The following is a 14,397-nucleotide window of genomic DNA, read 5'->3' on the forward strand; positions in this document are numbered from 1 at the left end:
CTACACACGGAGCTGACGCCTTACACATGGCTTTGGGGTGGACACAACAGTGCCATCTGGATCCCCCCAGTTCTTCCAAAGCAAAGCCCTCTGTCCCCTGCCATCGCCTGCCTCCCTGAGCCCGAGGACTTCAGTCCAGTGTATGGAAGCCAGGGTCATGCTGGGACAGGCGACCAGGACTACGGTGTTGACCCCAGAGAACAAGCAGAGAATGACCCCACCAAATGGGTCAACCGATGTGCACACCAATCATTCAGCCTTGACCCATTCTGAAATTGAGAGGTTACACCCATTTCTAGACTTTTCCATGTGGTCACAATGCCCCATCCCCAAGGCCCTCACAGGTTCCTTCCATTCATTGGCCACCTGCCATCTCCCACCTCCCCTGCTGCCTCTCCTTCTCTCTGTCTTTCAAAAAGGACCTCAGTGCTTTCAGGATGTCCCTTCAGTGTCACTATCATGGAGCCCCCAGGTGACATTGACCTCACAGAAGGGAGGTGCTTACCAACCCCCACACCCAGGGACGGGCTGCCCTGGAGGAAGCCCCAGACCCCCTCCAGGGGAAGTGAGCTGGCTCCGGGGGCACAAGGAGGCTCCTCTCTGTGCCCAGGAAGCTGCCAGCTGAGCATGAACCCGGAGCTCAGGCCCTTTCTAGCCAGTTCCAAGCACAGCCTTCAGGGTATTGGGTGCATGGACCGACCACACTGACGTGTAGCCTAAGCAGGTGCCCTAGCCCCTGGGTGCCCTCTCGCCTGAGTCCCTCCAGTGCCTGGGGGACATTGGAGGCTCAGGCGGGGCCCTGGCGTGGGGAGTGGGTGTGTTCTCAGCAGCATCAGCCCAGAAGGACCCCTAGGGGTGGCAGAGACACACCTGAGCAGATGACGCCCGCGTCCTCGCCATGGTTGCAGTTGTGCGAGTTCCATCCCCGGTGCGGGCAGCTCCACAGGTAGGACTCATGGCCCGAGCAGCCCACGTCATCCAGCAGGATTGGCCCTGAGCCCGCCCCGAACCGGGCACTTCCTGGGGCCGACCTGGCCCAGCCACAGCCCAGCTGCCTGCACACCACGTTGGCGTCGTTGGTGTCCCACCCGTCGTCACACACGGTGCCCCAGGAGCCTCGGTAGAGGATCTCCACGCGGCCCTCACACCGGTCACCACCGTTCACCAGCCTCAGGGCCAAACCCGATTCGGTCCCGAACCCTAGAGGACGGCACAAAGACACCTCCTCCATGTCTGTGCTGAACTCCATGCCCGAGGCTGTTCCAGACTCAGGGCCTCCCTCAGGGCCATGCCCAGGACAGGCGTCAGCTTTCCACACACCCAGGGGTTCATCTTTATCACGGTAAAGGAGAGGGCACATCCTGTCCTGCCAGGTCTAAGGATGCTCCAAGGCAGGGAACCCCAGGATTACCCATGGACGTAAGCAGGACTGCCCCCACATCAAACGGGGCCACCCAGGGCAGAGTTCCATGGCTCCAGGATAGGCCAAGGCCATGGCCTCTTTACCCACTGAATTCTCCTCCATGGTCCTGCCTGACTTGAGGCAAAGCCATCGGAAGCGATCAACCTCGGTCAGACAGGAGAGGACAGAGACTTGCACCCCTGAGGCTGAGCCAGCACTGGGTTCTCAGCAGGTCCCAGGAGGCTTCCAGGGCTGACCCTGAGCCATGGGGTAGGGTCTTGGCTGATCCTTTTCCCAGAAGCCACTGGAGACACATCATCAGCCAACCATATCGGACAACGACCTGGTCAGAGACCCTCCTCTTCCCTCTTCCCCCAGGGATAAGGATGAGGAAGGCCCACATGGATCCTCTTCCTGTCACATTCATTCATGGCCATGATTCAGGGGCATAGAGGGGCCCTGGAGGGGGAAGGGTCCTGTACCTGTTGTTGTTGTAGGAAAGGCAGTTGTGGATGGAGTTGTGGGATGAGGTGTCCATGCGCCTGGAAGGGACAACAAAGAGAAGACCATGGTGAGGCCTCGGGAAAGGAGTCCTTCCTAAAAGGTGGGCCAGTCACCGTGACTTTCCCATGTGCCTCCTGCATTGCTCCCTGTCTGTCCACAGCCTCCTGATCCACTGGGTCATCGGCGCCAAAGGCCTGGGAGAGACCTGCCACATCCCTCCACGTCTCTGACAGGCCAGTTCCTCCCCATCAGAAGACCTTTCCCATCTCTCCCGCATGAGCCAGGCACGCACTGGTGGGCTTGAGGCTTTGGCCTGACTCTGAAGCTGGAATAGAAAGAGTCAGGGCCTGGTGATTGAACCGGGAGGCAATCACATGTCCTGGTACCCAGAGGACCCTCATCACGTGTTCACTGCCATCCCGGGCACTGTCTCTGCCACCTTGGGATGCAGATGTGACCATGCTGGGCCTCAAGGTGTGGCAGGTGTGAGAAGAGGACAGAATCCAGAAGCCTGCTGTCCCATCCTCAAAAAGCCAGTGGGCATTAGTGCCCACTCTCCCGCAAAGCCCTCCTCTGCCTAGAGTCATGAGGCCACCTTCATGGAAGTGCTACCTTCTCTGACCATTGGCCGCTCTCCTCCCGGACGACCACCAAGTATCTAAGGGAACTCAGGAGGATGAACAGATGGAGTCCTTGTAATCCCCCCTCTAGTTAAGGAGACGAAGGCAAAAGTATGGTCCCGATGGGGATTAAGGAGCCATGGGTCAGCTAGAGAGGGCCGACCGGCAGATGTCGGCAGGGATAGGGACATCCCAGGAGCGGTGGCCGGGACTTACCTGGCCAGGATGTGGAAGACTGAGTAGCTGTTGGAAGAAAAGGATAGTCAGACACCAAGCTCCCAGGTGCCCGGCCCAGATCCCAGGTTGTTGACCCAAAGCTTCGACATACGGAGCTGACACAGTGCACATGACCTCTGGTGGACACAACAGTTCTGCCCTGAACCTCCCAGTCCATCCAAAGCCACACCCTGTATCCCCTGCCATCGCCTGCCTTCCTGAGTCTGAGGACTTCCTGTCCAGTGTATAGAAGCCAGGGTCATGCTGGTACAAACCATCGGAACAGTAGTGTTGACCCAAGAAAATGAGTGCAGAATGACCCCACCAAATGGGTCAGCAGATGTGCCCACCAATCATTCAGCCTTGACCCATTCTGATATTGACAGTTTACACCCATTTCTAGAGTTTTCCTTGCAGTCACAATTCCACATCCCCAAGGCCCTCATTGGCTCGTTCCATTCGTGGCCACCTACCATCTCCCACCTCCCCTGCTCCCCCCACTCTCTCTGTCCTTCACAAAGAACCTCTGTGCTCTCAGGATGTCCCCTCTGCGTTACTATCTTGGAGCTCCCTGGTGACACCGTCCTCACACCGGGGAGGTGCGTACCAACCCCATACCCAGGGACCGGCTGCCCTGAAGGAAGCCCCACAACCCTCCAGGGGAGGGTGAGCTGGGTCCAGGTGCACAAGGACACATCCTCCATATCTGTACTGAGCTCCAGGCCCGAGGCTGGTTCCAGACTCAGCGCTTCCCTCATGGCCATGCCCAAGGGTAGGCGGTCAACTTTGGACACAACCAAGGATTCATCTCCATCATGGAGTAAGGGCCAGCTGTCCTGCCAGGTCTAAGGATGCTCCAAGGTAGGGAGCTCTAGGATTGCCCATGCATGTGAGCAGGACTGCTTCCCCAATCCCTCGGGGTCACCCAGGGTGTAGTTCCATGATTCTGGAGACAGGACAAGGCCATGGCCTCCTTAGTCACTTATTTCTCCTCCATGGTCCTGCCTGACTTGAGGCAAAGTCCTCGGGGGCAATGCGAACTTGGCCAGACAGGAGAGGACAGAGCCTCACAGCCCTGAGGCTGAGCCAGCACTGGGGTCTCAGCAGGTCCCAGGACCCTCCAGGGCTGACCGTAAGCTATGGCGGAGGGTCTCGGCCTAGTCTCCTCCCAGAAGCCCACTGGAGACAAGTCATCAGCCAACCATGTCAGACAAAGACCTGGTCAGAGACCCTTATCTGCCCCCACTCCCAAGAAACAAGGATGAGGATGGCCCAGGTGGAGCCTCTTCCTGTCACATTCTATCCTGGGTGTGATTCAGAGGCACATAGGGGATCTGGGCAGGGGAAGGGTCATGTACCTTCTGTTGTTGCAGGAGAGGCACTTGAGAGTAGAATTGTGGGATGAGGTGTCCATGAGTCTGGAAGACACAACAAAGAGAAAGGCGTGGTGAGGCCTCGGGAAAGGAGTCCTTCCCAAAAGGGTGGCCCAGTCCCCGTGACTTTCCCATGTGCCTCCTGCACGTGCTCCCTGCCTGTCCACAGCCTCCCACTGTGCTGGGTCAATGGGCCTGAAAGTTTGGGGGAGACCAGCTGCATTTCTCCTTGTCTCTGACCGCCATGTTCCTCCCCATCAGAAGACCTTTCCCATCTCTCCCGCATGAGCCAAGCAGGCACTGGTTGGCTTGAGGCTTTGGCCTGACTCTGAAGCTAGGATAGAAAATGTCAGGGCCTGGTGATTGAACCGGGAGGCAATCACATGTCCTGGTACGCAGAGCAGCCTCATCACATGTTCACTGCCTTCTCAAGACACTGTCTCTGCCACCTTGGGATGCAGATGTGACCATGCTGGCCCTCAGGGTGTGGCAGGTGTGAAAGGAGAAGAGAAGCCAGAAGCCTGTTGTCCCGTTATCAAAAAGCCAGTGGGCATCAGTGCCCACTCTCCCACAAAGCCCTTCTCAGCCTGGAGTCACAGGGCCACATTCATGGAAGGGGAGGCACTTCCCTGACCATTGGCCACCCTCCCCTGGGACGGTCACCAAATATCTGATGGGAACTCAGGAGGATGGACAGACGGAGTCTTTGGAATCCCCCCTCTAGTTCAGTAGACAAGGGCAAAAGTGTGGTCCAGATGGGGTTCAAGGAGCCATGGGTCAGCTGGAGAGGACCGACCGGCAGATGTGGGCAGGGAGAGGATCATCCCAGGAGAGGTGGCCGGGACTCACCTGGCCAGGATGTGGAGGGCTGAGCAGCTGAGGGAAGAAAAGACAGTCAGACACCAAGCTCCCAGGTGCCTTTCCCAGGTCCCAGCAGGCCTCCAGGGATAACCCTGTGCCATGGCAGAGGGTCTTGGCCTAGCCTCCTCCCAGAATTCCACGGGGGAGAAGTCATCAGCCAACCATGTCGGACAAGGACCTGGTCAGAGACCCTCCTCTGCCCCCTTCCCCCAAGTAACAAGGATGAGGATGGCCCAGGTGGAGCCTCTTCCTGTCACGTTCCATCCCGGGCGTGATTCAGAGGCAGAGTGTGGCCCTGGGAGGGGGAAGGGTCGTGTACCTTCTGTTGTTGCAGAAGAAGCACTTGTGAGTGGAGTTGTGGGATGAGGTGTCCATGAGTCTGGAAGACACAGCAAAGAGAAAGATGTGGTGAGGCCTCGGGAATGGAGTCCTTCCCAAAAGGTGGGCCAGTCCCTGTGACTTTCCCATGTGCCTCCTGCATTGCTCCCTGCCTGTCAGACTTCCTCTGCGCTGGGTCATGAGGGACAAAGGCCTGTGAGAGACCAGCCGCATCCCTCCACATCTCTGACCACCATGTTCCTCCCCATCAGAAGACCTTTCCCATCTCTCCCCAGTGAGCCAGGCACACACTGGTGGCCTTGAGGCTTTGGCCTGACTCTGAAGCTGGGATAGAAAGAGTCAGGGCCTGGTGATTGAACCAGGAGACAATCACATGTCCTGATACCCAGAGGGCCCTCATCACGTGTTCACTGTCTTCCCAGGGGGCACTGTCTCTGCCCACCTGGGATGCAGATATGACCATGCTGGGCCTCAGGGTGTGGAAGTTGTGAGAGGATGAGACAAGCCAGAAGCCTGCTGTCCCATCTTCAGAAAGCCAATGGGAATCAGTGCCCACTCTCCCACAAATCTCTCCTCAGCCTGGAGTCACTGGACCACGTTCAGGAAAGTAGTATCCTCTCCTACCATCGGGCGCTCTCCCCTTGGAGGTCCACCAAGTACCTGATGGGAACTGAGAAGGAGGATGGACAGATGGAGTCTTTGGAATCCCCCTCTAGTTAAGAAGACAGAGGGCAAAAGTCTGGACCAGATGGGGTTCAAGGAGCCATGGGTCAGCTGGAGAGGGCCAACCAGCAGAGTTGGTTAAGGACAACCCAGGAGAGGTGGCCGGGACTCACCTGGCCAGGATGTGGGGGGCTGAGCAGCTGAAAGAAGAAAACATCAGACACCGAGCTCCCAGGTGCCCAGCGCAAATGCCAGATTGCTGACCCACAGCATGTACACACAGAGCGGACCCTGTGCACATGGCCTCAGGGTGGACACAACGGTGCCACCTGGAATCTCGCAGTCCTTCCAAAGCCTTCCCTTTAGTCCCCTACCATTGTCTGCCTCCCTGAGCCCGAGGACTTTCTGTCCAGTGTAAGGAAGCCAGGGTCATGCCTAGGACAGGTCACAGGGGCCCTGGTGTTGACCCCAGAGAAAGAACAGGAAATGACCCCACCAAATGGGATCAATCAGTGTGCGCACTGATTTTTCAGCCTTGACCCATTCTCACATTGAGAGTTGACACCAATATATAAGGTTTTCCATGCGGTCACAATGCCCCATCCCCAAGGCCCTCATTGGTTCATTTCATTCATTGGTCACCTGCCATTTCCCACTTCCCCTGCTCCCTCCCTCTATATCTGTTTTCACAAAGGACCTCTGTGCTCTCAGGATGTCCCTACAGCGTCACTATCTTGGGGAGCCCCCATGTGACACCATCCTCAGAGAGGGAAGGTGCTTACCAACCCCCACACACAGGGATGGGCTGCCCTGAAGGAATCCCCATAAACCCTCCAGGTGAGAGTGAGCTGGCTCCGGGGCACAAGGACCCCTTCTCCAGGTCAGTGCTGAGCTCCAGGCCCGAGGCTGGTTCCAGACTCAGGGCCTCCCTCATGGCCATAAACAAGGGTAGACACTCAACTTTGGACACACCCAAGGATTCATCTCCATCATGGAAAAAGGAGCGGGGACATCCTGTCCTACCAGGTCTAAGGATGCCCCAAAGTAAGGAGCCCCAGGATTGCCCATGGAGTTGAGCAGGACAGCCCCCAGCATCCCCCGGGGCCACCCAGGGCAGAGTTTCATGGCAATGGTACAGGCCAAGGCCATGGCCTCCTTAGGCACTTATTTCTTCTCCATGGTCCTGCCTGACTTGAGGCAAAGCCCTTGGGGGCAATCGACCTCGATAGACAAGAGAGGACAAAGCCTCACAGCCCTGTGGCTGAGCCAGCACTGGGATCTCAGCAGGTCCCAGCAGGCCTCCAGGGCTGACCCTGTGCCATGGCAGAGGGTCTTGGCCTAGCCTCCTCCCAGAAACCCACGGGGGAGAAGTCATCAGCCAACCGTGTCGGACAAGGACCTAGTCATAGACCCTCCTCTTCCCCCGTCCCCCAAGAAACAAGGATGAGGATGTCCCAGGTGGAGCCTCTTCCTCTCACATTGCATCCTGGGCGTGATTCAGAGGCAGAGTGTGGTCCTGAGAGTGAGTAGGGTCGTGTACCTTCTGTTGTTGCAGAAGAAGCACTTGTGAGCGGACTTGTGGAATGAGTTGTCCATGAGTCTGGAAAACACAACAAAGAGAAAGGCAAGGTGAGGCCTCGGGAAAGGAGTCCTTCCCAAACGGGTGGCCCAGTCCCCGTGACTTTCCCATGGGCCTCCTGCATTGCCCCCTGCCTTCCACAGCCTCTAGCTGTGCTGGGTCATCAGGGCCCAAGGTCTGTGAGAGACCAGCCGCATCCCTCCACATCTCTGACCACCATGTTCCTCCCCATCAGAAGACATTTCCTATCTCTCCCCAGTGAGCCAGGCACACACTGGTGGCCTTGAGGCTTTGGCCTGACTCTGAAGCTGGGATAGAAAGAGTCAGGGCCTGGTGATTGAACCGGGAGACAATCACATGTCCTGATACCCGGAGGACCCTCATCACGTGTTCACTGCCATCCCCGGGTACTGTCTCTGCTCCCTTGGGATGCAGATGTGACCATGCTGGCCCTCAGGGTGTGGCAGGTGTGAGAGGAGGACAGAAGCCTGCTGTCCCATCATCAGAAAGCCAGTGGGCATCAGTGCCCACTCTCCCACAAATCCCTCCTCAGCCTGGAGTCATGGGGCGACCTTCATGGAAGGGGAGGCACTTCTCTGATCAACGGCCGTTATCCCCCAGGACGGCCACCCAGTATCTGATGAGAGCTAAGAAGGAGGATGGGCAGACGGAGTCTTTGGAATCCCCCCTCTAGTTAAGGAGACAGATGGCAAACGTCTGGTCCACATAGGGTTCAAGAAGCCATGGGTCAGCTGGAAAGGGCCGACCGGCAGCAGTGGGTAGGAGAGAGGGACATCCCAGGAGAGGTGGCCGGGACTCACCTGGCCAGGAAGTAGAGGACTGAGTAGCTGTTGGAAGAAAAAGATAGTCAGACACTAAGCTCCCAGGTGCCTGGCTCAGATCCCAGGTTGATGACCCTCAGCTTCTACACACGGAGCTGACGCCATACACATGGTCTTGGGGTGGACACAAAAGTGCTGCCCTGAACCTCGCAGTCCTTCCAGAGCAACGCCCTCTGTCCCCTGACATCGCCTGCCTCCCTGAGCCCGAATACCTCCTGTCCAGTGTATGGAAGCCAGAGTCATGCCAGGACAGCCCACCGGGGCCCTGGTGTTGACCCCAGTGAACAAGCAGAGAATGACCCCACCAAATGGGTCAATGGATGTGCACACGAACCATTCAGGCTTGTCCCATTCTGATATTGAGAGGTTACACCCATTTCTAGAGTTTTCCATGTGGTCAGATGCCCCATCCCAAGGCCCTCAGAGCCTCCTTCCACTCATTGGCCACCTGCCATCTCCCACCTCCCCTGCTGCCTCACACTCTCACTGTCCTTCACAGAGGACCTCTGTGCTCTCAGGATGTCCCTTCAGTGTCACCATCTTGGAGCCCCCAGGTGACACTGTCCTCACAGAGGGGAGGTGCTTACCACCCTCACACCCAGGAACGGGCTGCCCTGGAGGAAGCCCAAGACCCCCTCCAGGGGATAGCAAGATGGCTCCGGGGGCACAAGGGGGCTCCTCTCTGTGCCCAGGAAGCTGCCTGCTGAGCATGAGCCAGAAGCTCAAGCCCCTTTGAGCCAGTTCCAGGCACGGCCTTGAGGGTGCTGGGCGCATGGACCGACCACGCTGACATGTAGCCTAAGCAGGTGCCCTAGCCCCTGGGTGCCCGCTGCCCTGAGTCACTCCAGTGCCTGGGGGACATTGGAGGCTCAGGCGGGGCCCTGGCGTGGGGAGTGGGTGTGTTCTCAGCAGCCTCAGCCCAGAAGGGCCCCCAGGGATGGCAGAGACACACCTGAGCAGATGACGCCAGCATCCTCGTGGTGCCCACAGTTGTGCGAGTTCCAGCCCCCATGCGGGCAGCTCCACAGGTAGGACTCGTGCCCCGAGCAGCCCACGTCGTCCAGCAGGATCGGCCCTGAGCCCGCCCCGAACCGGGCACTTCCTGGGGCCGACCTGGCCCAGCCACAGCCCAGCTGCCTGCACACCACGTTGGCGTCGTTGGTGTCCCACCCGTCGTCACACACGGTGCCCCAGGAGCCTCGGTAGAGGACCTCCACGCGGCCCTGACACCGGTCACCGCCGTTCACCAGCCTCAGGGCCAAACCTGAATCGGTCCCGAACCCTAGAGGACGGCACAAGGACACGCCCACCATGTCTGTGCTGATCTCAGGCCCAAGGCAGGCTCCAGACTTAGGGCCTCCCTCAGGGTCACATCCCAGGGCAGGCGTCAGCTTTCCACACGCCCAGGGGTTCATCTCCATCAGGAAGGGAGCGGGCCCATCCTGTCCTGCCAGGTCTAAGGATGCCCCACGGCAGGGAGCCCCAGGATTGCCCATGGGGTGAGCAGGACTGCCCCCCACAGCCACCGGGGCCACCGAGGGCGAGCTGCAGGGCTCCTGGGCAGGTCCTCCCGCTGGGCAGCTCACTGGCTCCTCTGTGAGCCTGGGTGACCTCAGGCAAAGCCTTTGAAGGTGCCAGGGCCTCTGCCAGGCTGGAGGACAGCAGTGGGGCCTGAGCAGGGACCTCCCATCCTGCCAGATCGAAGGACGCGCCCAGTGACGCCCATGGCGGTGAGTAGGCTGCCACCCTGCCCTACGGGCTTCTTGGTGTGTCCCTAGGAGCAGGACCCCCCTCCCACATGTTCCTCTTACGTTTCATGTTTAGGCCATTCGGGGTGCGTCCCAGTAAGCGAAGCCCCGAGAGCACCTACCCGCCCCCGCCCCCCGACTCCTCTCCTGTGTCCTCGGAGGGAGTCGTGGGAAAGGGCAGTGGCTGCTCTCCCCACCCCCCGCCAAAGCTGCTAGGACTTCCGGGGAGACAATGCCCCTCAGGGTGCTCCCTAGAGAGGCTGTGGGGCCACCTCCCCTCCTCTGGGCAGCCCATGGGCAGTGCCGCCATCCCTGGGGCGCGCCGCCGTCACTCCCCCAGTCTGAGGGCCACCTGCGCCCCTGGGGTCCGGGAGGGGCTCGGGCACATCCCTGGGGCTCACTAGTGGCTTGGAGCTCAGTGCACAGGGGCCCCCTGGCCCTCGCCAGGTCTGTGGGGCGGGGCTGGCGGGGTCAGATGGCGGTGAGGGGGGAAGGCCTGCCCTGGGCTCTGCCCCAGAGACCACAGGCTCCTGCAGACCCGGCCTGTGACGGGCTCTTCCCAACCCCCTGGGACGCGGACAGGGAAGGAGCTCCCGTCCCAGCCGGGCCCCTACCCTCTGGGAACAAGTAAAAGCCTTAGCAAAGGCCTCACCGTAGTCGTAGTCTGCAGTCTGGGTGGCCCACTGCCCTAGAGAGAGACCAGAGGCGTCTTAGCAGGGAGGCTCACTGCAGCCCCACAGTGGCTGCGCTTCCCCTACCATCCGCCAGGGGCCGCAGTGGTTCCACCGTGGGTTTTGTGATTCTAGATGAAAACAAATGGGTTCCATGGGGGGTGTTCACTTCGTCTAGGTGTGGTAAGTGGGTGTCTCTCCGCCAGGCGCCCTCGCACTGCAGTGCACAGACCTGGGGAGCTCTCTCTGCTCGGAGCCCGGGGCTGGGCAAGGGGGCGGTCACACTGGCCGGCCAGGTCCCCAGCCCAGCGCGTCCGCCCTGCAGTCTGGGATGTGGGCAGTGTCGTCTCGGGAACCGCCACTCAGGGGGCTGCTAAGTAAGTGAATTTTAAAAAATAATTTGAAACCTATTTTTAAAAATTGATCTTAGAGGAAGGAAGGCAGACGAAGAGAGAGAGAGAAACATCGATGATGAGAGAGAATCATGGGTCGGCTGCCTCCTGCACGCCCCACACTGCGGATGGAGCCTTGGGGCGGGCCTGTGCCCCAACCAGGAATTGAACCCTGACCTCCAGGTTCATGACAGCGACGCTCAACCCCCGAGCCTCGCCGGCCGGGCCAGGGCGCTGATTTGTAAGGTGTAATCGTGGAGGCGATGTTGAGCGTTTCCTAACAGGAAACCTCAGATCAGGTGAGAGAGCTTTCCCGGCATGCCCTCAGTTCATCCTCAAAACAGCCCCGGGGGAAACTGAGGCTCGGGAAGGGGACCCGAGACCAGCTGGCGAGCGAGTGCCCGGATGGGACTCGGACTCAGGCGGCCACTCTGAACCGCTTCCCTATTCTGCCCCCTGGTATCTATTTTCGTGACCTTTGGACGATTTGGTCCAAATTATGGCCTGTCCTTCTGCCTGGGGTCAATAACCAGAGGAGGAAAGAGAGAGAGGTTTCCCCTTAAAGGTCAGCCGAAGCAGAGGGGAGCCTGTTTCCGGGAGACTCGTAAAAAACCAGGAAAGCAGAGAAAAGGTGAGCTCACACCCAGGGAGGCAGGCTCATGCTGCCGCCCCCTGCCCCTTCCCGCCGCTGGACACCCCGTGGCAGCCAGGGCGAGGGGCAGAGTCGTAGGGAAAGGTGTGGCTGGGCAGAGACTAGCATGGAGACTCGTCAGAGGAAGGGACTGGGACCCCGCAGGGCCGTCCTTCCCGTCCTACATCTGAAACCTGCAGAATCCCCGCAGCCGTCCCGACCCTGCGTCCTGGAGTGGCCTCGGTCCCCACTGCGGCCCCGCCCCGGGGTTCAGGGTTACCGGTTGGCACAGACGTCTCCGCAGACACGCTCGCCGTTGTGTCTCCTGTTACTTGTGCTACTGAAAACACAGAAAAAAGGCCGAGTGAGAACCCCTAAGAGCAGGCCTTCGGTCGGCCCCCCGCTAAGAACCAGAAAAGCGCTTCCTTCCCGAACGCGCGAGGGCAGCCTCAGCCGAGGGCTGGGTGGGGTTGGCAGGTGAGCGGAGCGGACGCAGGAGGAGACGGTACCTGCAGAGAGGACGCGGCCCAGCAGCAGACACACTCCCAGGACGGCCCTGGGGAGCCCCATGGTGCCGGTTGTTCTCCGTGGGAACATGGACACCTCGATATTTATAGGGTTCCAGCCGCAAGGAGGTGTGTCCGGGGCTTGACATTCCTATTGATGCCATAAATCAATAGGGAGGAAGCGCGCTAACGGTCCCGGCTAATCTGTGGGCGACGTGGGTGTGTGCCATTGATTGCCGCTTGAATAACCTGGCCGCTCCCCACCTGCCGCAGCGCGGACCTGAGGGACACCGCTTCCAACTTCCTCCTGGGCGGGCGTCCCACCGGGGCCCCGTCTTCGCGCAGGAGGACTCGAGGGAACCCGTGCGAAGGCGCCCGAGCAGGATGTGGGCTGCTGGGCAAACAGCCCCGGAGCCAAGGGGAAGGCCCCTCTCTGGGCCGGAGTCTGGATCTCACACTGTTCCCAGGGCACAGGGCCCAGGACCGGGGCTCCGGCCGGGCCACCCCATCTCACGGGGTTTCGGATCTCGCTCTTGGCGTTCACGGGGCTGGGATGGACCTCGCAAACCCACAAAACCAGCCCTGCCCTCCCCCTGCCTTGTGCACACCCCTCTCCTGGGCTTTTTAAACCCTACTTTTCAATATATACACTGAGTGGCCAGATGATGATGATCTCTGAACGCATAATAATCTGGCCACTCAGTGTCTATCCTATAGAATAAAAGGCTCATATGCAAATTGTCCCCTCGACCAGGAGTTCGACCAGCAGGCAAACCAGCCAACTGCCCATGTCCCCACCCATGCACGAATTCATGCACCGGGCCTCATATAAACACACACACACACACACACACACACACACACACACACACACTGAGTGGCCAGATTATTATGCGTTCAGAGATCATCATCATCTGGCCACTCAGTGTGTGTGTGTGTGTGTGTGTGTGTGTGTGTGTGTGTATTGATTGATCTCAGAGAGGAAGGGAGAGGGAGAGAGAGAAACATCAATGATGAGAGAGAATCATGGATTGGTTGCCTCCTGCACGCCCCCTACTGGGGATGGAGCCCATAATCCGGGCCTGTGCCCTGACCAGGAATCAAACCGTGACCTCCTGGTTCATAGGTCAACGCTCAACCACTGAGCCACACTGGCTGGGCTATTTATTTAATTTTTATGGAGGAAAATTATTGGGTGTTTTTTATTGTTATTACTTTTATTGTGTTTATTTGTTTAATCTTTTAAAGTATTTTTTATTGTTGATAGTATTACAGATATCTCCCACCCGCCCTCCCCACCCCCGCCCCCGGAAGTATTGGCGCCACTTGCTATGGGGACCTGCAGAAAAAGCACCCAAATCCGACGGCAGGGGCAGTTTCTCTGAGACGGTGACGCGTCCAGGAGTCACCCGCTCCCGAGAGTGGGGAGACCGGACGGGGAACCAGGCCTGTGTGAGCACGAGGCACGAGGGTCCGCCAGGAGACCCCGCGCAGCCGTGGACAGCCCAGCCCGGACGGGAACGTCCGTCCTGAGAGCGGGCGAGATTCCCCCGACACGCCTTCCGAGGCTGACCCGTCCTCGCTCCCTGCGGTTCGCAGTGAGGGCCTCAGACAACAGGGCTTGGGAGCTTTGGCTCAGCAGGAGCAGAGCAGGAAGTGGAGGGCGCCCAGCTGTCATTCAAAGCTGCCGGGACGCGTCCCTGGAATGGGGTGGTGCCCCCGCAGCAGGAAGGTCTCGGACCAGGAAGAACACACGGGGCCACGGGCCACCTGCACCAGCTGAGCCCTTGGCCGCCAGCCCCACCCCCACCCCTCACCCCCACCCCCGTCCCGGGAGCTCTGTGTACAGACAGGTCTTCCTCTTGTGGGGAGAGGGGGCTCTGGGGGACCCCCAGCAGAGCAGCTCCCTCCCAGGAGGCCCCTTCTCCCGGCCCACTGGCCAGGGCATCGTCCACAGCACGGCCAGGAGAAAGCGCGGCCACACAGCGCCGCGAGCAACACGGCCACGAAGAACAGGGCGCCGTGCGGGGCTGCTCCCCGAGACATCTGA

General features: G+C 59.4%; 1 protein-coding gene across 1 annotated transcript in view; it reads right to left on the bottom strand.

Moving 5' to 3' along the window:
* The window catches only part of DMBT1 (deleted in malignant brain tumors 1), a 63,063-nt gene extending 50,652 nt beyond the window's left edge, over positions 1-12,411 (bottom strand). Inside the window, 13 exon segments of the mRNA XM_054728811.1 lie at positions 871-1,200; positions 1,539-1,567; positions 1,885-1,944; positions 2,743-2,769; positions 4,101-4,160; positions 4,965-4,991; positions 5,296-5,355; positions 7,519-7,578; positions 8,379-8,405; positions 8,887-8,959; positions 9,352-9,681; positions 10,800-10,835; positions 12,351-12,411. Coding sequence (XP_054584786.1) covers positions 871-1,200; positions 1,539-1,567; positions 1,885-1,944; positions 2,743-2,769; positions 4,101-4,160; positions 4,965-4,991; positions 5,296-5,355; positions 7,519-7,578; positions 8,379-8,405; positions 8,887-8,959; positions 9,352-9,681; positions 10,800-10,835; positions 12,351-12,411 — 1,180 coding nt within the window.
* Positions 12,412-14,397: the final 1,986 nt, after the last annotated feature.

Source organism: Eptesicus fuscus, chromosome 17 (genome assembly GCF_027574615.1).
Source record: "Eptesicus fuscus isolate TK198812 chromosome 17, DD_ASM_mEF_20220401, whole genome shotgun sequence".
NCBI classification, from domain to species: domain Eukaryota; kingdom Metazoa; phylum Chordata; class Mammalia; order Chiroptera; family Vespertilionidae; genus Eptesicus; species Eptesicus fuscus.